Source organism: Caretta caretta, chromosome 17, assembly GCF_965140235.1.
Source record: "Caretta caretta isolate rCarCar2 chromosome 17, rCarCar1.hap1, whole genome shotgun sequence".
Classification (NCBI taxonomy): domain Eukaryota; kingdom Metazoa; phylum Chordata; order Testudines; family Cheloniidae; genus Caretta; species Caretta caretta.
This window is the reverse complement of record NC_134222.1, coordinates 3,704,205-3,728,071: the sequence shown is the minus strand read 5'-3', so window position 1 is coordinate 3,728,071 and position 23,867 is coordinate 3,704,205. Positions and strand designations below refer to the sequence as shown.

General features: G+C 45.1%; 2 protein-coding genes across 13 annotated transcripts in view; one reads left to right on the top strand and one right to left on the bottom strand.

Annotated features, from left to right (window-relative positions):
- LOC125623959 (transient receptor potential cation channel subfamily V member 2) overlaps window positions 1-21,967 on the bottom strand; it is a 33,804-nt gene extending 11,837 nt beyond the window's left edge. The window contains exons 1-5 of one of the 4 annotated variants that reach the window (XM_048824129.2): window positions 21,914-21,967; window positions 19,584-19,659; window positions 2,984-3,151; window positions 1,049-1,342; window positions 490-626 (exon numbers count right to left, since the gene is read on the bottom strand). In XM_048824129.2, the coding sequence (XP_048680086.1) occupies window positions 490-626; window positions 1,049-1,287 (376 nt within the window). In that variant the 5' untranslated portion in view covers window positions 1,288-1,342; window positions 2,984-3,151; window positions 19,584-19,659; window positions 21,914-21,967. Of the gene's footprint in view, window positions 1-489; window positions 627-1,048; window positions 1,343-2,983; window positions 3,152-3,544; window positions 4,028-19,583; window positions 19,660-20,494; window positions 20,583-21,913 lie in introns of those variants that run through there. The other 3 variants (XM_048824131.2, XM_048824132.2, XM_048824128.2) reach the window with 3 other exon arrangements.
- LOC125623962 (uncharacterized) overlaps window positions 1-23,867 on the top strand; it is a 54,313-nt gene that overhangs the window by 18,822 nt on the left and 11,624 nt on the right. For 4 of the 9 annotated variants that reach the window (XR_012665380.1, XR_012665379.1, XM_048824144.2 and 1 more), the window contains exons 1-6: window positions 13,411-13,564; window positions 14,210-14,309; window positions 14,639-14,713; window positions 15,734-15,873; window positions 19,106-19,181; window positions 22,442-22,584. Coding sequence is in view for 7 of the 9 variants with exons in the window: in XM_048824144.2 (XP_048680101.2) it covers window positions 13,544-13,564; window positions 14,210-14,309; window positions 14,639-14,713; window positions 15,734-15,873; window positions 19,106-19,181; window positions 22,442-22,584 (555 nt within the window). In the remaining 2 variants the exon portion in view is untranslated. Of the gene's footprint in view, window positions 1-8,095; window positions 8,218-11,229; window positions 11,348-12,094; window positions 12,181-13,410; window positions 13,565-14,209; window positions 14,310-14,638; window positions 14,714-15,733; window positions 15,874-19,105; window positions 19,182-22,441; window positions 22,585-23,867 lie in introns of those variants that run through there. The other 5 variants (XM_075120929.1, XM_075120927.1, XM_075120928.1 and 2 more) reach the window with 5 other exon arrangements.

Here is a 23,867-nt window from a genome sequence, read left to right as displayed (position 1 = left end):
AACTTAACTGTCAATGTAGCATTAAACACATTAAATTAAAAATCCCTTTCTCATGGTATTTCCAGCCTGCACTAGAAGCAAAGAGCTTAAAAAAAACCCCATATTGCTTAGCACTTTACATCCCCAGATCTCAAAGTGCTTTGTACACAGGCGGGTAAAAGTATCATTAGCTTCATTTCACACATGGAGAAAGTCAGACACAGAGAAAGGAAGTGATCTGCATGACACAAAGCCAGTGGCACAGCGGGGAGCAGCACCCAGACCCGTGCTCGAGCCCTAGACCACACAAACTCTTGTTTGTGGCTGCAAGAGGTTCAGAGTCCAAACTTTTGATTTGGTGGAAGGGTGTATTGTGGGCAGGGGGAGTTGTGAGCCTAAAGACTTTTGGTTTGGTGCTTATTCAACGCGAGCAACAAACCCTTTGAGCTATGCAGGCCACCATCAAGGCATGCCTGTGTTAAATCACCGGAGTACTGAGCTTGTATCTACCTGTATATTCTGAATTGGAGAGAAATTTGGAGGTCCTGCTCAAGTAATCAAGCAAACCATCCAGCTCCTCTGGGTTACCCCTCAAGACAGCACCAAAGAGCCGATCTCTTTCAAAGCGATTTGCGTCCTTTTGGCTACTGGAGAAATGGGAAGAGTTAACCATGTTCTAGACACTCAACAAGAGAGTATGTACCAATCTCCCACGATGCAGGAGCTGCCGTGGTTTCACTGCAAGAAGAGCAATGGGCACGGCAGTTTGCCAAAAGAAAGAATCAAACTCTTTCAGCTCAAAGACCAAACAAAAAAAAAAAAAAAGTTAACTCCCCCAACCCTTTTTGTTTGTTTGTATTGGCCTCAGCACTTTCTGGTTCCAGACAGAGGTGCACACTCTGAGTGTGGGGGGAACGGGTAGTATGTATCCCTCTCCATCTGTGTACCACCCCCCCCAGGAAGAATGCAGGACTTGTGCATTTTCACTCTCTTGCAAAGTTTCTGGCACCAGCTTGAATTTCACTTGGTAATGGAAGGCTTCCCAAGGGCAGATCCCATAATTACTTACTTGCTGGAAAGTCCTGGTCGATAATTCAAGTTAATCTTGATTTTTGGATCAAAGTCACTGCTCTCTTTCTTGTAAGGAGTCTCCAGGGGTGGTGGTTCTTCCTTCCCTCCTTTGGCCCCTTTGCTTTCTCCCTGTTTACCAGCTGCACTTTCCTGGATGCTGTCATCTGTTTCTAACACACCCATCAGCCTGTTCTGTGACAGGCCTGGCTTCCTGACCATAGCGTTTGAGATATCCATGTCTGGTAGGACGATGCTTCAGATCATCAAAGGAGCTCCCTGTAAGAGTAGAGATCTGCAGAAGAGTGAGAATTCATTCGATATTGCAGCTGAATTAGACCTCTCACTTGCAGTCCATCCCTGTCCACCCTGCTCCCTCCTAGAAGTTCCCAAACCATCATCCAGGGATCTATGGTCTAGTACCCTCTGCCCAGTGAAACTTCGTTATTTACTTGTTGAACACCTAGAGTTTATTCAGTGCTGTGCAGAAGGCAGCACAGTCATTGCCCCAAAGACTTTTACCATTCAAGGGCCTGTACCTGCAACTGTATCTATACAGGTGGGTCCCTTCAATGACCTGCTGATTTCAGTGGGACTCGGCCCAGGTCTATGAGCTTGCCTGCACCCATCAGACGGGAGGATCAAGTCCTTAAATAGTCTTTGGGGCAGGGAAATAACCAAAGAGTTGTAAAAGCAGGTTAGAGAGTACAGACCAGCAGGGTGTGCTAAGCGGTGTGTCACATTTGGGAGATAACCTCACCTGCGATTGACGGATGGCGTCCTTAGATAAAATGTACTGTGTGGAGTCCATTAGGACTCAGCAATAAAGGAGGGGGACGAATATCAACATTTAGGACACGGACACCATTGTCCTTGTCTTAATGTACCCAGTACAGGCTAGCTATCAAGTGGCCCAAGAAGATAAGATTATTAACAACAGGCCTTCATTGGAAGAGAGCATTAGGTTTGCTCCAGTTCTTTGTTTGGAAGTAGGAAAGGGGGACATATTCGCAGGAGAAACTCATGCCTAACACACAGTATGTTCCTTGTGCACTGCTGCATCACATACTGGGGCATGAGTGCGTATGACCTAACATCTCCTCAAAGCTGTGGTGTGCTCCAGCCACTGCTATCCACATGCGCATGGGCTCTGACCCTCTGATCAACAACCTGGGCACACACGCACACCATGTACAGCTGCTGTTCCGGTAAATATTGCTCTCCTGGCCTGAGCACAGAGCAGCCTCATCGCTCCCAGCCAGGGAGAATGAAGCAAGATCTGCTGTATAGCAGTGCTGAGCACTAACCATTACAGTACCAGGCCAACCCACCAGAATCTAATATTTCTGGTATTCTTTTTCCATCATTTTGAGCCCTCTCTTTACAAATATCTGGGTAGATCTCAGACCCATCCGTGCAAGCTCCCACTGAACACACGCGAAAAGGATCCACTAGAGGAAGAGATGACTGAAGGTTTGTTTACATGCAGTCTAAGAGAAGGCAAGGAAACACCCACGACCAATTCAAGCTAAACATCCTTTATCAGCAGTGCCTTATGCACATGCGCTGTCTGCAAAGAGTTAACAGTTCCTCAGGAATATCATGCTGCAGAGTTGGAAAGCCAGGCTCCCTATTCTATGTCAGGGCAGCATCAGAGGAACACAGTATAAGCACTGTGCTCTAGATTAGGATGCAGAGATGCTTATTTAGATCTAGGCAGTGTATGTTTACAAAGCAATTTTCATGTAGTTCACAGCAAGAGAAATCCAAAGGCACATGCAAAGAAAGTCTATATTAACCATTTTATTTTAAGTTATAAGAAGGCTTCAGTCATGCAGCTTAGGCCCCATTCTATTGCCAAGAACCCCTATGCACACACAAACGTATACCCCATAGTCCCCTGCACACCCTTCATGCCCTCCCCACAAACACTTACTGTGGCAGCCACAAAGCCTTCAGAAAGCTGTGTTTATTACTCATACCACACCCAGGTTGCGTTTTTGTGGCTTCTTGTTCCTGAATTCTCTTTCAGCTGCAGTTTCCATCCCTTCTTGGTGCTTTAAAGATGTACAGTCGTATTTACTCAGAAGGCATTTCAGGTTCTCTTTAAAAACAAAAGCAAAATGGGTCCTAAAAAAAGATCTTACAAGGAATACATCCCCCTTCTGGCTCCCTGGAGAATCCAGAGGGCATTCTTTGGTCCCCATCTGAGCTTTCCCCTGTGTATTCACCCCTTAGCAGGCTGCTAGTCAACTACCAAGCCACTCTGAATTGCACAGCACGAAGCAAGACCTGCAGCCAAATGAAAAGCACAGCACATATTCTGAGCTGGGGCTCCACCCAAGAAATGCTGCTGCCCTGATAGATGGGTCCCAGATAAGCTTTCAGAGGCTGACCCCCCTTCAGTGCAAAGGCAAATCCAGTGATCAGTAGCGAAAGCGCAAAGGTTAAATGAAGATTTGAAAAAGCTCTTACCCAGAGGTAAGATTAATCTTACCCTGCAAAAGAAACTGTGCTCCTTTTAGCACTCACTACTGCATGCTGATAGTGAGAAAGAGCATCCCTAGGCGGAGATCCTGGCTGGTGCCTATGAGGAATCCAGGCTTCTTGTAGGGAGTAAATATTGATTCTGCACTGGCTAGCCACTCAGCGAATAACGGAAGAGCGGCAAAGCGCTTGAGCAGGAAGTGATTAGATGGATTTTGCAGTAAGAAAGAAACCCATATTAGAGAGCCAATGAGGGCAGTTATACTGGCAATGTCTGGCTCACTGGGTACATTGCAGGTTGTATGCTTAACCCCTGGTCACCCAGGCGGAGGCGGGGTAGAGTTTTGAGGCTGTCAACCACAGCAGGCTCAGGTCTGATGGGAGGTTGATAAATTTTATCTCCACTCTTTCTGTAGCCAGTGGTTTTCCTCACGAGTATGTCACAAGGCTCAGGGATCAGCCGCAAAATGAGCGAAGTTGTCACGGAAATGTCTACCAGCAGCCCACTTCCTAGGAGTGTCAGTTTTTCCGCACCCAGCTTCACATGCCCAAGCTGTGGCAAGGCTGAGATCAGAATGAAACAAGAACCAGCTTAACCACAATGTTAACAAGAAAGACCCACAGTATCAGCTGCACAACACAAGCCAGGGGATAGCACAAAGGCATCCCAGTTCTAAAGAGCTGGGCTCTGTTGCTCCACTTTTCAGCAGCACAGTTCAATGCCCCATTGCTCCCAGGAGATGCAGCACTGGACAAGACCCCTTGCAGATAGTCAGAGACCCCAACTCAATTATTTATTGTTGTTAGCTGATGCTGTGTCTTTAAAGAAATTCTGATCTCATCTACATGCTCCTTCTTGATGGAGGACTAACTTCGGTGCATCATGATGGACAGCAAGGTGCTGGGATAAACCCTAGTTCCCACTCCAGGAGGTATGATACATAGGGAACACAGTTGCCACGCCAGGGCAGTTTACACTGCATGGCACTTACACTGTGGGTGAACCCAGGACTGGAACAGCTGGGGGTGCTGCAAAGCAGCAGTGAGGCGAGTTGGCAAAACTTAGAGAAGAGATTCCTAAAAATAAAATTAATGCACAGGTGAAGGACTTCATACTGATTGTTCATTTTCAGCTTCCTTCCTCTAATGCAGATGGGGAATTTTGTTCCATTCCTCTCTCCAACATGGTCTGCATCGCCTCATCCCAGACCTGAAGCGAAACTGCTGAGCTGCATATCCGAGATTAGGGTGGTAGATCCTGACGGTGGTCTTTTCTTTGTGGGCCATATCTTGCCCAGTCTGTGGGATAGTGGGGTCCAACTGTGGTAAGGGAAATTCCATCAGTTGACATCTTATTAAGGGAACCTTTGGTGCAAGAATTGCCGGTGCAGCCGAATATGTGGTCTGCGTAGCCTGATCAGCCCAGCAGTAAGTTCCCAACAATGGTATACGTCACATTCACCAGTCGCAGAGCACTTCAGCCAGCACCCTGTGGTCTCTTGAGTTCTTTCTCCTCCTCTCCCCAGCAGATTCAAAGCCTCTGGATTTAGTTTAACCCCTCTATTTTCAGCAGTGTCGGTGCAGGATGACATTCAGAGCACTCCCCAACCACATCACCACACCACTTAGCTGGGCCTACAACACTCTCGAGGCCCAATATCTTGAGTGGTCACTATATTCTGCATTGCCATGCAAGATACTGAACCCAGGGCTCAGGTTCTGATCTCTCATTACCCAACACTGCCAGAGGCCCAATCAAGTCTAAAGTAGTTCTCAGCTGGAAGGACTGCAGGCACGAGACAGCATAGGGGCAACTTAGCCATCCCCCAGGGAAACGTTCCAAGTTAGCATCTAGCTTGAATCTGCCTCTAACAGAAATCCTGTTAGAAGCCATAGTGCCAACCACCTGCTCAGTGGTACCGAATTAAATCATAAGCCAGTTTCTCAGATGCTTGTGTTAATCCCTGGGGAGAAACAGAGCTGGTTCTATAATGATGTAAAGCTATTTTTGCTTTCCTTTCCTGCTTAGTAGCTTTGACTGTGCCACAGATTCTAGTAAATGACAGAAATCCGGCACAGGCAGAGAGATGCAAACAGGGCTCAGTTCTCCTCTCTCTTTCACACCAACTTTACACTGGTTTAACTCCACTGGCTTGGAGTCCACCTGTTGGGTCAGAACAGCAAAATACACAATGCCTCAAAGAAGCTGAGGAAGGACGGGGAAAATAGGAACTTTTGACATAGGATTTAGGAAGGACAGAATTCAAAGACTGACTATCACAATAGCAAATACTTCTCTTCAATCACTGCAACACTACACACACCCGTAGACAACATCAGGGTATGTGTTAATATAGTTTACAGGGTGGGAAAGTGAGACAGAAAAGTTACATGACTTGTCCAGGTTTATACAAGTCTGTGTCAGAGCCAAGAATCGAACCCAGGAGTCCTGACTCCCAGTGCTTTGGCTCCAGTCACAAGACTTGTCTGAGTGGAACTGATTTCTGGCCAACAAACTTATTTCACTAGTGAACAATTTCACACTTGAACTTGGAGTCTATGGAGGGGACAGTTTTCTATTACTCCATTAAAAAGGGTGGGGATATAAATAATAGGCTAATACTTTATAAAGTCAGAAGGGATCATTGTGATCATCTAATCCAACCTCCTGTATCACGTGAGCCATAGAACTTCCTGGAATTAATTCCTGTTTGAACTAGAGCACAACTTTTAGTTCTTTTACATGAACGGCTGTCAAAGGAATTTAACAGACTATAAAGATTTCATGCCACTGTCCCTCTGCCCCCAGGTGAATCATTTCACAAGGTCATAGTTATGACAAAGACATCACATGAATATCCCCTACCTTCACTTTGCGAGTCTGAATGTTTCCATGTGACCAGCTGGCAGTTACACCACATCACTTGTCTCTGCCCTCCCAGACTCTAGAGATTGTGGAAAAAGGAAGCTCATGAAAGAATAATTTCTATTTATTTACACTGTACTCAGCGCTCTGAGAGAGCAGAACCAAAGTGCAGGTGGCAGGCAGGATCATTTCTTCTGCCTTGTACATGGTACTTTCAGCCAACCCTTGAAACATCATCATATAAATAATTAAGTTAGTTATGACAGAAGATAAACCTCACATCTAGCCCGGATTAAGAGGGACAAGGAGAAGGGGTTTTGGATTCAGTGGTGCGCACTGATTCCTGTTATATTCCAGAGCCACAATATCAACTAGAACTATTTTAAATAGTTAACATGAGCAGGTCTGAGCTTCCTGCTCATTTTGGTTTGTCTTGTATGGTCCAGAATGAGCAGCAGAAGAGGCCCATCACCAACAGGCTGCTGCATGACCCAATATCTCTATTAATTATTTGCAGTTAGAGGGGCAGAGGAGACACCCACTGAATGAGGGCAGAGATGCAGTGTAGTGCCTTGCAGTATGCAGCAAGCATGTTATGTGGATGCTTCTCCCCAAAAGGCATCATGCACTGGGCTTTCCAGCTCTTGAGAATCACTATTGGGAAATGACTGTCTCAAGCTGCATTCTGACTGGCCTGTGGGCCCTCCGGATGGTGTCATACTGTGCACCAGCTCCCAGTAATGCATAGCTGGGACCTTGCCCCTGAAAAGCAAAATCATTATGCCTGTCATAGCTGGGGAGAAAGAGTTAACGGGCGACAAAGATAATAGAAGCAGCCTGTAGGGAGGAAAAAAGGAGCCATTAAACTGCTCACATTCTCCAAAGTGCCAAGCGGCCTCTCAGAAGCAAGTTGTGGTCCTGCTGCCATTTTTATTGGGTGGGAAATTCAGACTGTTCAGTATTTCATTTCATGGAAGGAAATTGGTTGAAAGTGGCTGTTGGGTCAAAAGCTGCTATTGAAAGGGCAGCCAAGCCTCGGGAGGACAGAGGAGGGCTTTTTTCTCAAACAAAACTATAGTTCAAACCAGAAGAACTATCTGCACAGTGAAGGATACATCACACAGTCCACACCACATCCATACATCCATTATTTACAGAGTTTTAGTTTTTAAAATGATTTTTAATGTTCATGGGAATTTTGTAGCATAAACCACACCAGTGTGCCTAGTAACAGGCAACCAGTGCATGTCTTGGACAGCTGTCCTTTGACCTCATCCTACACAGAGAACCTAAAGGTGCATCAGTAGCTGACTAATGCAAATACACCCTGTCATTGCTTATTGCGCCAGTGAAGAACAGGAGATTTCAGTTTCAGGTTTCAAAGGGGTTATTCGTATAAACAAAGCAAGTTCACACAAAAAGAGCTCTTTAACAAGATCCTTTTAACATCATAACACTCAGTGTAGAATAAATAAAATTAAAACTGATTAAGAGATTGAATGAATTTAATTTATGCTGTAAAGCAAAGGGTGAAATAAACCAGCTCTTAACTGATGTCAGTCAACAGATAACTAGAAGGTTGCGGTTTTGGGTGGGGGGAGGGAGGAGGAGGAGGAGGGGATAGAGAGAGGGGCGAATAGACTTTCCTTGTGGCTAGTGCTACAGCCAGACTAGAAACAGCCTTTGTAAAGTCTGCTGTAGCAACAGGCCCTAGCAACGGTGGGACTCCTCTGCTGAGACAATCCGAAGCAATGGCAGGTGGCTCAGGAACTTTGACATGGCTACAGAAAGCCCGAAATCACATTGAGAACTCACAGGTATGGTAGAATTAGGCACAGAAAGTCAGGACAGGTCCTGATGGGCCAGGAAGGGGTTTAAAGTTTGGACTTTGTTGATCTTGGGCCAGAGAGCTGAGGCCAAATGCTGGAATTCACATTTCCTGAGCCCACGGCCCTGGGAGGAGGGATTGTCTTGCAGTTAATATCAAGGGGTTTGGGGGATGTGTGGCTGAGCCTTCTGCACCTTGGGCTAAAATAATGGACTGTATACGTCTGAGTCTTGCTCCACTGGGTCTGAATTGCAACAGTCGGTTATAGGTTTCTGAAAAGCCAGAGGCAATCTGATGTGAGCAAGCTTAATAAACATAGAGCAACCAGCACAAAAGCCAGAAAGCCCCCCTGCTAGAGAAACAAGCAAGACAATTGTCTGTAAAAATACCCAGTGATGTGATTACTGCAAAGGTCGGAGTCATAGAGGGACATTTTGGAGCTGTACTTACTAAGAAGGCAGCAGCTGTCCTGATGGAGAGTCTCTCTAACCTTCATGACCTCTGTGACCCCATGTGCTGTGCCTACAGCATCTGGGCTTCTGCTGGGTCTGTCTCATGAAATCATCTACAACGCTTGAGTCCCCTGGAGGCCCAAGGATAAAGCCTCTGCACTGCCACTTTCTAGATCTTGTACACACTGTTGCAGTGACATCATCTGCCAGAGATGGCGGTTGACAGGAATACTGTCAATCTCAGGGGGATTATTATTAGGGTTGAGGGAATGCCTGCCAGAAGGGAGTCTGTGGAGGCCCCCCCTGCACACGTCCACCTCTGTATCCCTCTTCCTGACCCATGGAGAGCGTGGCTGTCTTCACACATTTGGGATGAACATCCAGGACCAAGGGAGGCTGGCCTAACAGAATCCCCTCTATGTTGGGCAGGAATGGTGAGACTTCACAGTGCAGTTATGTGATGCTGCCCAGCAGCAGATGACTGAGAGCCACGTCCATTTCTTCACTGACCTCTCTGCGGCAGAGAAGGCTTTCGTCCTTCAGCGAGCTGCCAAGGCCATCCAAGGAGGTAACAGCTTGGGAAGGGAAGAATATTCAGCCTCTCTCTTCCTTCAACTTCTAGGTTACCACCCGGTTGTTTCATTTTTTTCCTGTCATCAAAGTACTTTATTTTGCCGAGCAGCTCAATAAAGTGCCCATGAAACTTTGGCTTCTTTCCTAGTCTCTGTATGGGCATTTACACCATGCCCATCACTGTTGTATCCAAGTACACTGAGTTTAGCTGGGTAGTAATCAGGGCAAGATGCACGCTTCTCCTGCATTGGCACAACAGCTTCTGCTAGTACTTTACTTGCCGTGTAACTCCAATGCTGCATTGCAAGAGAAAATGCCAAAAGGCTTGAGCCCTGCTTCAGCAATATCTGGTGACTGTAGTTTTGTTACAATAGTTAAATGTTAGCCATACACTCATGACTAAATCACTGACTTACACCGCCCTACTTATCTTCTGGTTGTCTTACCATTATCCTGATAAACAATGAAGAAACCTTCTGGCTGTTTCAGGAGACCTGTGTAAAGCCCTGATGTCTCAAGTTAGCACTTGCCTAGAGGAGCAGCTGTACATTCAAGTTGCTCATGAACTGCAAGATGGTGATCGTCTGAAAAACAAGTCAGCCCTGGTTCTGAGTCACATCAAGAATGGAGTGGTACATTTACTATCTTTTTCGAAGAGGGTTATTTTATTTGCATGAAAATTCAAAATAAAGGACTAATGTGACCTGCAGCTGTTCCAACCTGATGCAATCGTTGCACAGTCTAAAGACAAACCAGTTTCCTTTGTAGCCCTTCATCTATATTGCTCCAATGGCATGAAATTTTCCAAGAATCCAGCTTGTGATTTTGTCCTCAGATTGTAGACCAAAACTGCCGCTCTGGGACCCAAGTGGCTCAGGGCTCTCTATTTCTATGTGCAATCTAAGATGTGTTCAACATCATAAGTGCAGAGGTCCCAGTTCAGTCCCTCTTGACTTACACTTTAGAGCATCCATTCATTCTGCTCAGGAAAGACCAATACCTCCTCTCCCAACTCCAAACGCTGGAATGTGCCACCCTGTCCTTTCCTTAGCACTTGGCAAAGTTCCATTCTGATCTTGGATCTTCTCTCCACCGTCACTCACCTAGGTGGACAGGTCACCTGCCAAACACAAGCCCATCTAAAGGGACTATGAGGTAAATCAGTGCTTCCTGTCCATTGAAACTCTGATTATCTCATATCTATCCACAGCAGAGGTGCTGCCAGCAACCTGGCCAGTTCTAAACTATCAATGTCCAACGACCCACTCCCCAGCACAAGCTGAACCAGAATAAATCCACTCATCCATTCCCTAACAAATCTTACGCCGATGGAGCAGTGCACAGACCTATAAACCAACAGTCCTGCCTAGTGCCTTCATGTCATTCATCTTTACTGCACACCAGCCTGACAGCTGCTGTATACAACTAACTTAGGCAGGAATGGGCAAACCAGACAGAAGCAGGCAGGATGGAAAAATCTGAACCAGGCTGATTTCCCATTTGCAGTCCTTATTCTTATGCTTGAAATGAGTTCACTTTCCTCCTGCTGTAACACTCTTGATTTTGAAAACTGTAAATAGTTCAGTGGTTATAAATGGCTAAGTGACTTGCTCAAGACAGTATAGCAAATCGGTAGCAGAGCTGGGAATAAAACCCAGATGTCTGACTTCCTGTCCTTTGCTTTATCTATAAATATAGCTGATGACAGGCAGATCTGAAACCCTAAATTTAATTATCCTCCTTATTTTAAGTGATTTTATAGATAAGGAAATTCCATCTTCCCTCTAGGCCATCCACCTGAAGCAGATACTAGGCCTGCTTCTATATACCTCATGTCTGAAAACTCCCATTGAGCGGTTTCACTGGATTCCATGACTACAGCAGGGGTCCATATCATATAGAAGGGACACTTTGTCCTTATACTGAAAGGCTTTAATTTAGAATTTAGCTGCTGTCAATTATGCATTGTTTTTCAGATGAATTTGCTGGAGGAAAGGCCAGCTATGAAGGGGAAATTGCAAGCTTTTTTCAACCAGTCCCTCCCTGCAGACTTGAGAAGGCTCACCTGGAGGCTCCACCTGTCTAATACCAAAGGTATTTATTTATTTCAATGGTTCCTTCTTTTGTTTTAAAATATTTGACCATCCCAACTTCTGGGCACGTTTAGAAATCAATCTATCCTATCTATGCCATTCATGTGTGGTATGACATATAGGGATTAATATCCACACCACAAAAGACAGGACACCTGGAGACTGCTGTTCACAGTCTGAATGACGAGTGTAAACAGCTTCACATGGCTCATGATGAAAATCCAGTGGTTTTCACTGGTCTGCAGAGATGTTGTTCCTTTAAATGAGACACTCGAAGGGGGTCCTTGGAGGCCCTTGCTAAAATTCTTGCCACAAAATTGAAGAGAGGGTTGGAGCAATCTCCCTCCCTTATTTATTCCCGGGGCTCATAAAATAGTTCTGAACAGTACCTTTCTTGCCTTTGGAGTGGATCAGTTTGCTCCAATTATTTTCAGAAGTGATCTCTCAGGGTAGCGCAGTCATTACACACATGGAGTCAAATTCTATGATAATTTGCATCCTGTGCAGCCCCACTGAAACCAATGGATATATCTCAGTACAAAGTTTAGACGAAGATCATCAAGAATGTAAGTGGGTTCAACTGCACAGAGAGATCTAGTAGTGTCTTTATAAGAAATCTGGTGAAGTATGAGAACGCATTAAAGTTCACGCAAAAAGTGAATGCTGTGGTTCCTTTATGGCCTCCCTTGTTCTTCTTCTTTCCAGCACGTATGGAGTATCTGTCCCAAGTAGCAGTGAATAAAGCTAAATCCCCAAAGGAGCAGGAGATTTTCCTGAGGTCTCAGGTTCTGCTGTCCACCGAACCCACCTTCCAGCATCTGAAAAATAACAAAGGTGAAGTCATTGATCACGGGTAGCGATCAATGGCTCCATGTCTAGTTGGCAGCCGGTGTCAAGTGGAGTGCCCCAGGGGTCGGTCCTGGGGCCGGTTTTGTTCAATATCTTCATAAATGATCTGGAGGATAGTGTGGATTGCACTCTCAGCAAATTTGCGGATGATACTAAACTGGGAGGAGTGGTAGATACGCTGGAGGGCAGGGATAGGATACAGAGGGACCTAGACAAATTGGAGGATTGGGCCAAAAGAAATCTGATGAGGTTCAATAAGGACAAGTGCAGGGTCCTGCACTTAGGACGGAAGAACCCAATGCACAGCTACAGACTAGGGACCAAATGGCTAGGCAGCAGTTCTGCGGAAAAGGACCTAGGGGTGACAGTGGACGAGAAGCTGGATATGAGTCAGCAGTGTGCCCTTGTTGCCAAGAAGGCCAATGGCATTTTGGGATGTATAAGTAGGGGCATAGCGAGCAGATCGAGGGACGTGATCGTTCCCCTCTATTCGACATTGGTGAGGCCTCATCTGGAGTACTGTGTCCAGTTTTGGGCCCCACACTACAAGAAGGATGTGGATAAATTGGAGAGAGTCCAGCGAAGGGCAACAAAAATGATTAGGGGTCTGGAACACATGAGTTATGAGGAGAGGCTGAGGGAACTGGGATTGTTTAGTCTGCGGAAGAGAAGAATGAGGGAGGATTTGATAGCTGCTTTCAACTACCTGAGAGGTGGTTCCAGAGAGGATGGTTCTAGACTATTCTCAGTGGTAGAAGAGGACAGGACAAGGAGTAATGGTCTCAAGTTGCAGTGGGGGAGATTTAGGTTGGATATTAGGAAAAACTTTTTCACTAGGAGGGTGGTGAAACACTGGAATGCGTTACCTAGGGAGGTGGTAGAATCTCCTTCCTTAGAAGTTTTTAAGGTCAGGCTTGACAAAGCCCTGGCTGGGATGATTTAATTGGGGATTGGTCCTGCTTTGAGCAGAGGGTTGGACTAGATGACCTCCTGAGGTCCCTTCCAACCCTGATATTCTATGATTCATATGTGGTTATCTTGTGATTGTGAAGCCATGACCTTTACTTTTTGCAACTAATAAAAGATTGTGTACAACACCAGGGAAAAAAGGACTCCGAAAAAGTTGGGGTTTTTATTTCAGTTGCAGCACGAGCCCTGAGGAACATTCTCTCTTACTACCATAAGCCTCAAGGCACAGCCACGAATCTGCCCGACACAGGGTATTTTTTACTGGTGCCTCTGCTGCAAGTCGTCCTAGACACTGCTGCCCCCAGCCTATCTTTGGACTCCATTTCTGCTGTTCTGGCTGAAGAGTTTATCACTTTCATTGAACCTTCGACCTCAGTTAATGAGGCTCTCTTCCACCAAGGTAGAGTCAGATGCCTCTCCCCTTTTCAGGGCTATGCATCTCTGGAGAAAGAGGATGCAGCTGACTACAGAGGCTTCATTGAGTCCATGTGTCTGGGATCAGAGACAAATCATTGCTCTCCATCCTCCCCCATGGAGCTCCAGCCTTGGCTGCGCCTCACAGCACAGGCTCCTATGCCACACGCATAGTCCCCTACAAACATAGATGAAATCTGCACTGGTCGTGCCCCATGTAGAATCAGGGGAAAGCCGTGCACTCACCCTCTTCAGTTTCTCTCCATGACCTGTATAGACAAGGAGTTGCCAAACTCCGATGAAGTGAGCTGTAGCTCACGAAAGCTTATGCTCAAATAAATGTGTTAGTCTCTAAGGTGCCACAAGTCCTCCTTTTCTTTTTGTGAATACAGACTAACACGGCTGTTACTCTGAAACCTGTCACTGGGCCATTAGTTTGCCTTAGAAATTGTTTCCCTAGAATAAAACAGCTTGGGTTTAGAGAGACGAATGGAGCATCAGGCATTTTCCTTAGTTCTGTACAGCACCTTTTCTGAGAACTGTATAAAGGAAAGATGCCAATAGGACATAGTGTCCCTTCCCCTCAATGCATTTTAATTTCTCACACAGATGCTGTTATTTCTTGTTCTAGGATCCCGCCAGTGCCAATATATTGGAGGAAGCAACCTCAATGTTAGAGCAAAAGGACAGGGACCTGGCCAACGTCATTCGAGGCATTTACAGTCAGACAGGTAATTTTGCTGTATAGTAAATAAAATAACGGAAGTATTATATGGTAATAATTGCCCACTCCCTAGGAGGTGAAACACAAAGCCTTATCTTCCTTCAAGATACTCTGTTCATCATCTCAGCGGAAAGCTTTTCTATCAATCAGATCCTCAGCTGGTGTCCATCAGTAGAGCTCCACTGGATCTGGCCCTATATAAGTGGTACAATTTAAATACAGTCACCAGCTCGTGAGACAACCAGCATGTTAGTCTCTGAGCTTGACTGAAACTTCAAGTAAATTCCAACTGTTATGCAGAATCGATTTACCCTGAACTCTTTCATTGTGTCCTAGCAGAGGAACCTCAGGAACCCCTGCAGAAGGCACTGCAGCACATGGTCCAACCAGCCATCAGTACGGTCTTTGCAGGTAAGGCCCTTACTGAGGTTTTTAAATGAGTCACAAGCCAACTTCTTCCAATCCTAAAATGAATCAGGCTTTTCCACATAAGGTCTAGCTTGTAAGAGAACAAAGGATGTTGTGTATTAAGAACAGTGGTACGAGATATTCCCTCCAACGGGAGGGAAGACAGCGAGATAGGGCCAAATGTATCACTGATATTAATAAACGGAAGTCATAGATTCATAGATATTTAGGCCAGAAGGGACCATTATGATCATCTAGTCTGACCTCCTGCACAATGCAGGCCACAGAATTTCACCCACCACTCCTAAAAAAGACCTCACACCTATATCTGTGCTATTGAAGTCCTCAAATTGTAGTTTGAAGACCTCAAGGAGCAGAGAATCCTCCAGCAAGTGACCCGTGCCCCATGCTACAGAGGAAGGCGAAAAACCTCCAGGTCATTTATTTTGTCCTTAGGGTGTAGCTACATTGCAGTCTCTGGTGTAATTACAGCACAGGTAGACATACTCATACTGACTTTACCCACACCAGCATGGCTAAGAACAGCAGTGTAGACACAGTAGCGTGGGCTTCAACTCCAGCTGTATAATCACACCAAGGACCCTAGGTACATACTCACAATGCTAGCCTGTTGCTAACGTCCATGCCATTGCATCTCCACTAATATTTTTAGCCAGCCTTGCAAGGCTAAATCTAGCAGAGACAATCACACCTCAGATCATCTCTAGAAAGGAAAAAAAGAGTCAATTTGTTCACAAATTCACCCAGATGAAGCAATTTAGAAAGTAATTAACATTTGCTCATCTTTCATTCTCCCCTTTCCTTCTCATTCTGGGGAACAACAAGCAACCACTAGCAAACAGAGACGTAAAACGAGAGTCTCAGTTACCCAGAGTCTCCTGGCAGAGCAGTAATTGTGCAACTCATTCCTGTAATGACCAACAGATCTTCCAAACTTGGTGCATCTCATGCATACACACATCCCTGCCTGTAGTAAAAGGGTTACTCTGCACTTTTTCACAGGCTACCTGACCATGGGTACATTGCTTTATGTCTGGGACCAGGTAATCATTGGACTTGATCAGCCAGCATATAACTGCCTCCCTGCATTCAGCACAGCCTTCATCTTATTGCTCTGGAACTATCTGAAGACATGTCAGTCAGTAAGTGTCACATTTCCTTTCTCACAAAATATGCAATTTCATTCATAAGATTCAAGTCCATGATAACTTTTATTTCAGAAATCATAGTTTGGGGTAGATAAAATGTGGAGCTAAAGAGACAAAGACTGTTTAACACTGAGGCTAGGAGGTGAGTCAGTGACAAAAAGAAAGATTAAAAAAATAAGTTCAACAGCATCCTGACACAGAAGAGGGTGCAGAGATATAAAGGAAGGGCAGCGAGGATATGCCACAAAATCTCACGGCAACTGCAATCCATTTTCCTGGGACATAAATCACTGCCTATTGTTTGGTTCAGCCAGGCCAGGTGGAAACAGCTCTAAGGACTCAAGGGCCAATTCTGTCTGTGCAAGAATTTCAAGACGTGATCAGAAAACACGTCTTCAGAGAACTCTCCAGCCAGCTACACAGAGATGACAGTGACCCCTTCCCAGTCCATGATCCCACACAAGGTGAGATCACATCCTGCATCTGGCACTGCACAAGACTTGCACCTGGAATAGGTGTCACAAAAACAACATACCCAGCTAGATGCAGCATGCCCAGTGATTAGCTGCCAAAATCTTAACAACCGGTTTCCTCCTCACCCCACAAGGGGGTCGTTGCCCACCCCCACTCCCCGGGACTCCTGCCCCATCCAACCCCCCCGTGTTCCTTGACGCCCCCCCCCAGGACCTCTGCCCCATCCACCCCCCTCCCCTGCCCCCTGACTGCCCCCAGAACCAGGCAGGAGGATCTCATGGGCCACCGTAGTGGGTGCCCACCCCACCCATAAGAGCCAGAGAGACCTGCCGGGGGGCAAAGTGGGGAGTCCCGGCGATGCTTACCTGGGGCAGCCGGGAAGGGCTGAGAAGCAGGCGGCAGCTTCCTGCTCAGGCCGAGGGTGGTGGAGGTGAGCTGGAGCAGGGAGCGGTTCCCCTGCGGCACGACCCCCCCTCCCCCCCCGGGTTACCTGCTGCAGTGCGGACAGCCCTCCTCGCACCCACCCACCCCCGCCCCAGCTCACCTCCGCCTCCCTGGGCCTGAGTGTGAAGCCACCGCCTGCTTCTCAGCCCGCCCCGGCTTCCCATGTGAACAGCTGATTCGCGGGAAGCTGGGGGGGGCCGGAGAAGCAGAGCGGGGCGGTGCGTTCAGGGGAGGAGACAGAGCAGAGGTGAGCTGGGGCCGGGCGCAGGACAGGGAGCTGCCGGTGGGTGCTCTGCATCCACCAAATTTTCCCCTTGGGTGCTCCAGGGCTGGAGCACCCATGGAGTTGGCACCTAAGGCGCCACTTTTGGCCGGTTAAATTTAGAAGCCCTTTTAGAACCGGTTGTCCCTTGCAGAACAACCAGTTCTAAAAGGGCTTCTAAATTTAACAATCGGTTCTAGCAAACCAGTGCGAACCGGCTCCAGCTCACCACTGAGTATGCCCATAAAGCTGGTGGATATTCCAATACTTAGATTCACCAAGCCAGCATAAAACATCTTCTTTATTACCTTACTGGTTACACTCAGAAGTCCAAACCACAAAGATCCCTTAAAGTGATCCAGCCTCAGGCCTCCATCCAGGTACCCACATCAAATATGATGAAAATTTCTGTAAATCTTATTTCATTATATAAAAGAAATGGTTCTACCAACCCCAAAGGATCGGACACATTATCTCCCAGGTTAATGAATGTTTCAGATCTTACCCAAATACAAGCTACAGCCAATTCTTATTAACTAAACTAAAATTTATTAAAAAACAAAAGAGAGAGGGAGTCTGGTTAAAAGATCAATATACATACAGACATAAGTTCAATTCATTGAGGTTCAGATTCACTGCAGAAATTGTGAGCTTTGTAGTTGCAAAGAGTTCTTTCAGAAATAGTTCATAATTTATAGTCCAATGTCCAAATCTCACATTCAGGGCGTACCAGCATAACTGGGACCTCAGTCTTGCGACTCAAACTTCCCCTGATGAAGCCAAAGCAGATCTCAGATGACAGAATCAGGACCCAAAGATCTTTTATACAATTTCATGTCTTTTGACAAGTTGGGGTTCCTCAGGGAACAAAAGGTAATTAGAATAACTTTGAAGGAGGTCCATCACCGGTACTTAGCTATATGAATTAACATAAGACCATTTGCTTGTTCCTCCACCATTCACAGTACATTTAAAAAAAGAGATGAATACCAAGATATCCCGTGTTTACAATTCATTTAAATGATAGGATGTTCTTTTGACCTCTGAATTATCAGAATACAGCACAGACAGGGACTGCTGATTACATTGTGGACCCTAATCATACATATGTAAACACACAAAAACACAAACATCTCTCCACCCTCTTTTGAGGGTTATTTATTTTGCAGGATGTCTAACCCTAGCCATGTGTCACAACTAGCAAAACCACCACAAGGAGCTGTTATAGCATAGTCTGGTCTCACCTGTGCAGATAGACCCAAATTATGTTTTAACCTTGTTAGTGGATTGTGCTACGGCTCCTATCAGATCCATAACACAATTCAAGTAACAGGCTCATACCAGGCAAATGCAGACCTAGTTATAAGACAGAACACTACCATGATGTAACAAGACGTGATAGATCTTGGTTTATAGACAAGTACTGTTTCTCCTATACCCAAAAAAGGAACCATATGCTCTCAGTCTTATTCCAGATTACAGGAAAACAGCAAGAAAGAAAAAGTGAAGTCTCTGCGAGGGAGAGCACAATGCAGGCATCTCCTCTGTACAGGCTGCAGCAACTCTGAGAAGAAAATGGCCACTGCCTCTGCACTGAGGCACAGTTCTTACAAATGTAAGAAGTGCAGAACATAGAAAATGTAACCAGCACTACTGTCCCTAAAAAACCCTGACTTCCTGTTCCACGGAAATGCTATCCTGCCAATAGAGAAGGAAGTTGGTGAATAAATGCTCTTAAAGCAACCTGGATAGGAAGCCCCAATAACTGATGTTTGATAGATGAGCACTTACGTTACCAGTGATTTGTTAGCAGATTTCACAATATTTTCTAAATGTTTCTTCTGGAGAATTCTATAATCAGGCTATGGAATATATACACGTGTAGATGAAGCAGTACGTACTCTGCATGGAACTTTTATCAACTCAGATCTGGATTCATGTCGAACACGTCTGTGGGAACTGATGCAGTTGTCTGGCTATCTCTGTGTGCTCTTCAGAAAGCTGACAATTGTCATGTTCTCACGGTTTTTATTTTCTTCTCCACAGTTTTGCCTCCCTGGAGCTACTTGTACAGAGTACCAGTATCTCCAAGAACCAGACCTCAGGACAGAAGACAGGCAAGGTAGCTCTATTGGGCATTACTGTCACCATACAGTACTCATGTATTTCTCGACATTACTGCCAGGGCTGTGACCATTAAAATGGGTAGGTCACTCCAAGACTGCAGCCTTTAACATCTCAAATGGCCCTGTTTAATCCTTTCTAGCCATGTGTCACAACGAGCAAAACCACCACTATTAAGGAGTTGTTATAGCATAGTCTGGTCTCACCTGTGCAGATGGACCCAAATCATGTTTTATGTTTAGTGAAGCAGTACAGACCTGGGGTGCTATCAATGACACAGCCCAGCAAGGGCACGGAGGGGAAGGCGCCAAGAGCAGTTTTCAAAGGGGAACAAATATACACGTTTCTACGTTACAGAAGAAACCATGTTTGCATTTTTGCAGGGGGCACTATACCATACACGAGAGTGGGTGCGGAGCAGCTCCATCCTTGCCTTACTCTGCCTTCAGGGTTGAGGTAGAGGAGATGCAGGATACCTATTAAAAAGGGTTAGAGAACTGTAAGCCAACAGAGTCTGTCAGCGTACTCCAAAGACATGGGGTTTTCCTCCCACGTGTTTACTGGCAGAATTTGGAGGTAAACAGGTTTTATCAAATGATTTTAAGCCAACAACTATCAAAAATCCTTGATGTGCTACCACCAAAAAAAAATCCTCTAAAGCTTAGTGCCCTGTTCCGCCTCCTTGGAGAGGCCTGCCTTAGTCTGTTTGCTGCTAACCTTAGATCTCACACTTCTGCCTGTGAGCCACATTTATGGCACTCTGTTGCATTTGGTTCCTGATTGCTCCCCTCAGGAGCCCCACCTTATTATACCAACAGATTTCACCTGTGCAGCTACAAGCCATAAGAGACTTGATCAGAGAAATTAACTCTCCATCAGCTGGATTCAGTGTGGGACCTCCCAGCACACTGAGTATTTTGTGCCTAACTTTAAGGGATCAGCTGTAAAATTTATTAGAAGGGGGGGGGCAGTTTGAATTAGATTTTGACACAAATCTTGCAATAAGCTTCATGCAGGCAGAGGCCTACAGAGAGCTCATTGCATAAGCCTGGGAGTAGTTTCACAGTTTTTCTTTTGGTAAATTTTAAAGAAGAGTTGAAGGGAAAGGGGAATTTAAATCTTTTCCTAAGGTGTTTGGGTCACAAACCCAACAGCACTGGGCTAAGTGTGTGAGAGCCAGAGAATGACATTGATTGTAAACAGTGAAACTGATCCTTCTAGCTTCATTATTATCCAACCTCCGTGAACAGCAAAAAGTATACAAAGATTCCCACTTTATACCTGGAACTGAAACAGATTTACCAGCCTTACCTCTAAGGAGCCTAGGGGATAATGCACACCGCAGGCCCTGGAATACAGGCCTGTGATTTCCTACCCACCCTGAGGGTAGATGGAGTTAGAGAGGCTGTCTCAACCACTGACTTTAAAAGTTTCTCTTCCTGTCCCTCTGCTCCCATTTTCCTAGAGAGTCCTTCCCTAAATACAATCATTAACAAAAACTTTAGCACCATCCACTGGCAACCTCCCATACTCCACTTTATCATCAATGCTATAAGTACGCTAATGAGCAAATCATTACCCACTGTGGTTTTGTCAGGTTAACGCTCTCTGTGGAGCAGATGAGTGAGCTCAAGTCCTGATATTTACACATTACTATATTTAAACCTAACGCTAGCAGAACACTCAGAATTAAAGTTGTAGTTGTATTCGTCCTGGATTTTACAGAGACAAGGTAGGTAATATCTTTTATTGGACTAACTTCTGTTGGAGAGAGACAAGCTTCTGAGTATACATAGAGCTCAAAGAAGACCTGAAGAAGTTAGTCCAATAAAATATATTACCTCCCTGAGCTTGTCTCGTTAATCAGAATTAAATGCAGTTTTACTTAGTCTTCTGCATTTATGGGAACTCTCTGCAAGCTTGCGGCATCTTAAATGTTCCAGGAACCAAAACAATGTGGAATTCTGGAGACCTTTCCCAGGCACATTTTGGGGAAGGAAATTCACTCTCAACTAGAAAAGGGAGAAATTGAGAGTTTCAATAAAATTTATTTTGTGCTTGCTCTGCTGATCAGTGGCTTCTTTTACAGAGCACTATGCACTATAGTTTCCTAAAGGGACATGGGAAAGCAAAGCAGCAGTAGCACTGGGTGTATGTGGTTAATTCAATTCTAAGATTCATCTCCTGGCTCGTAGAAGTGCTTATCAGTGGAGCCCGTTTACATACACAACTCCTTCACATGCACGCACCGGTCCGGTTGTTGTGACTGTATCAGGATGTAAGCTTGAGGCATCTGACTCACAATGGGTGGTTGCACTGTTAACTCCTAAATGGTTTGCAGTTAGTGGTGTGTATCCCTACTACACTAAGGTGTGAGGGGATAACTTCTTTCCTTTCAGGAGAAATGGTTCTAAGGAAGACTAATGCATTCACTGGCATCACCTCAGTGGTGTGCAAATACTTAATGCAAGTGCCAATAAGGAGATCAAGCCCAAGAGCACACTACTGGGTCCCCAGGCCTCCAGCCAGCAGTGCTTGCCTTCTTGACGAGCAGACCAAGAAAAGACAATCTAAACAAGAACACCAACTTCAAAGCCAGGTGCATGGTTACCCTTGAAGCCAGATATAAGACTTGGAGGCACTGAAAGGAATAAAACTGTAAGGGGAAGGAAAAGGTACACTTGGGGCTCTGTCTCGGATGTAGGAGTAGAGGTGGAAACCCACACATACCTTTTTAAAAAAAAATCAATATGTTGTGGTTTGCAGAGAGGAATGTGAGATGTTTCAAAGGCAGCACACGGAGAGACTGAAACAGGAAGAAAGGTTGCAAAGGTTTAGAGAAGAGGAACAAAAGAGGTAAAAACACACACCCCCCCAAAAAAAAAGCCCAACCCAAAACAATCCCAGTATTCCCAGATTTAGGACTACAATAGCACTTCCCCATCACACTGCTCCAGCCTTTATGACTTTCTACTCTTAGCCCCTTGGCTCCCCCATCACATGCCCCCTCGTCTGATTTCCACCAAAGAATCTATTTTACTGCTAACTAGGAGCATGGAGGTAGCTGTACCCCTTCTCCAAGCACTCATTTTTCATATAATATACAGTGTCATGCGGGGGGACATCTTAAACACTGTCTGAAAACCCTCCCGTGATGCATAGTTTGGGAATGTTATGTAACCTGTGTATGTTAAGTGAGCTATACTTTTAAAAAAAATAGTCCCACCATCTGAAATTAACTATTTAATGGAATGATAGGCAACAAGAGGGCAGACTACTACAGCTTCTGGAAGAGACTAAAGGAACCTATGAAGCACAAAGGATCTATCTGGAAGAACAACTATCACAGGCACTATTTGGAGAAACGGAGAGGAAGAGGAACTGCATGGCTGATACAGGATGTGAGTCAAACTGGAGTTGTAATTACCTCTTCACCCCCTCCACAGCAGCAGCAGCTGTATGGAAATAACATGCTTTCAGCCATAATCCCTTACATCTCTGCAGAGCTTTATTCTGAAGGATCCTAAAAGGCTTTAGTCTGCAATGTAGCAGGGTCACTTTCCTCTTCACAGAAACACAGTCTCTCTGCGGTGGGACACAGCCGTCCGTCTCGAGCAGTAGCACCACACAACGAGGTCCTTAGGAAGAGAGGAAAAGCTTCTCCAACTGAAGCTGCAGAAGGAACTTAGTTACTGTAGGCAGCACGAGTTCAAAAGTGGCCCGGATGTCACGGTTAACGTCTACTCTTACAAAAGAGGCCATCAAATATTTAATGACAAGTTGCTGAGGCCTAATTTTTATCTGTTGTCTAAAGAGGCCACCTCCAATAGCATATAAGCGCCCCCCATCCTCCACTGCCTTCATATGGAACTCTTAGCAAGAACCTCAGAAATCTGCCCAACATAGTTTTAATTCCCATAGGACACAACCCAGAGCATCATTATCGAAATTAGGGCTGTCAATTAATCGCAGTTAACTCAAAAAAATTAATTGCCGTTTTAATCGCACTGTTAAACAATAGAATACCAATTGAAATTTATTAAATATTTTGGATGTTTTTCTACGTTTTCACATATATTGTATTGTGTGTTGTAACTGAAATCAAAGTGTATATTATTTTTTATTAGAAATATTTGCACTGTAAAAATGATAACTAAAATTAATAGTATTTTTCAATTCACCTCATACAAGTGCTGTAGTGCAATCTCTTTGTCTTTGCAACTTGCAAATGTAGATTTTTTGTTACATAACTGCTCTCAAAAACAAAACAATGTAAAACTTCAGAGCCTACAAGTCCACTCAGTCCTACTTCTTGTTCAGCCAATTGCTAAGACAAACAAGTTTGTTTACATTTACAGGAGATCATGCTGCCCTCTTCTTATTTACAATGTCACCAGAAAGTGAGAATGGGCATTTGCATGGCACTTTTGTAGCAAGGTATTTACGTGCCAGACATGCTAAATATTAATATGCCCCTTCATGCTTCAGCCACCATTCCAGAAGACATGCTTCCAGGCTGAAGACGCTCGTTAAAAAAATAATGTGTTAATTAAATTTGTGACTGAAGTCCTTGGGGGAGAATTGTGTGACCCTGCTCTGTTTTCCCCGCATTCTGCCATATATTTCATGTTATAGCAGTCCTGGATGATGACCCAGCACATGCTGTTCATTTTAAGAACACTTT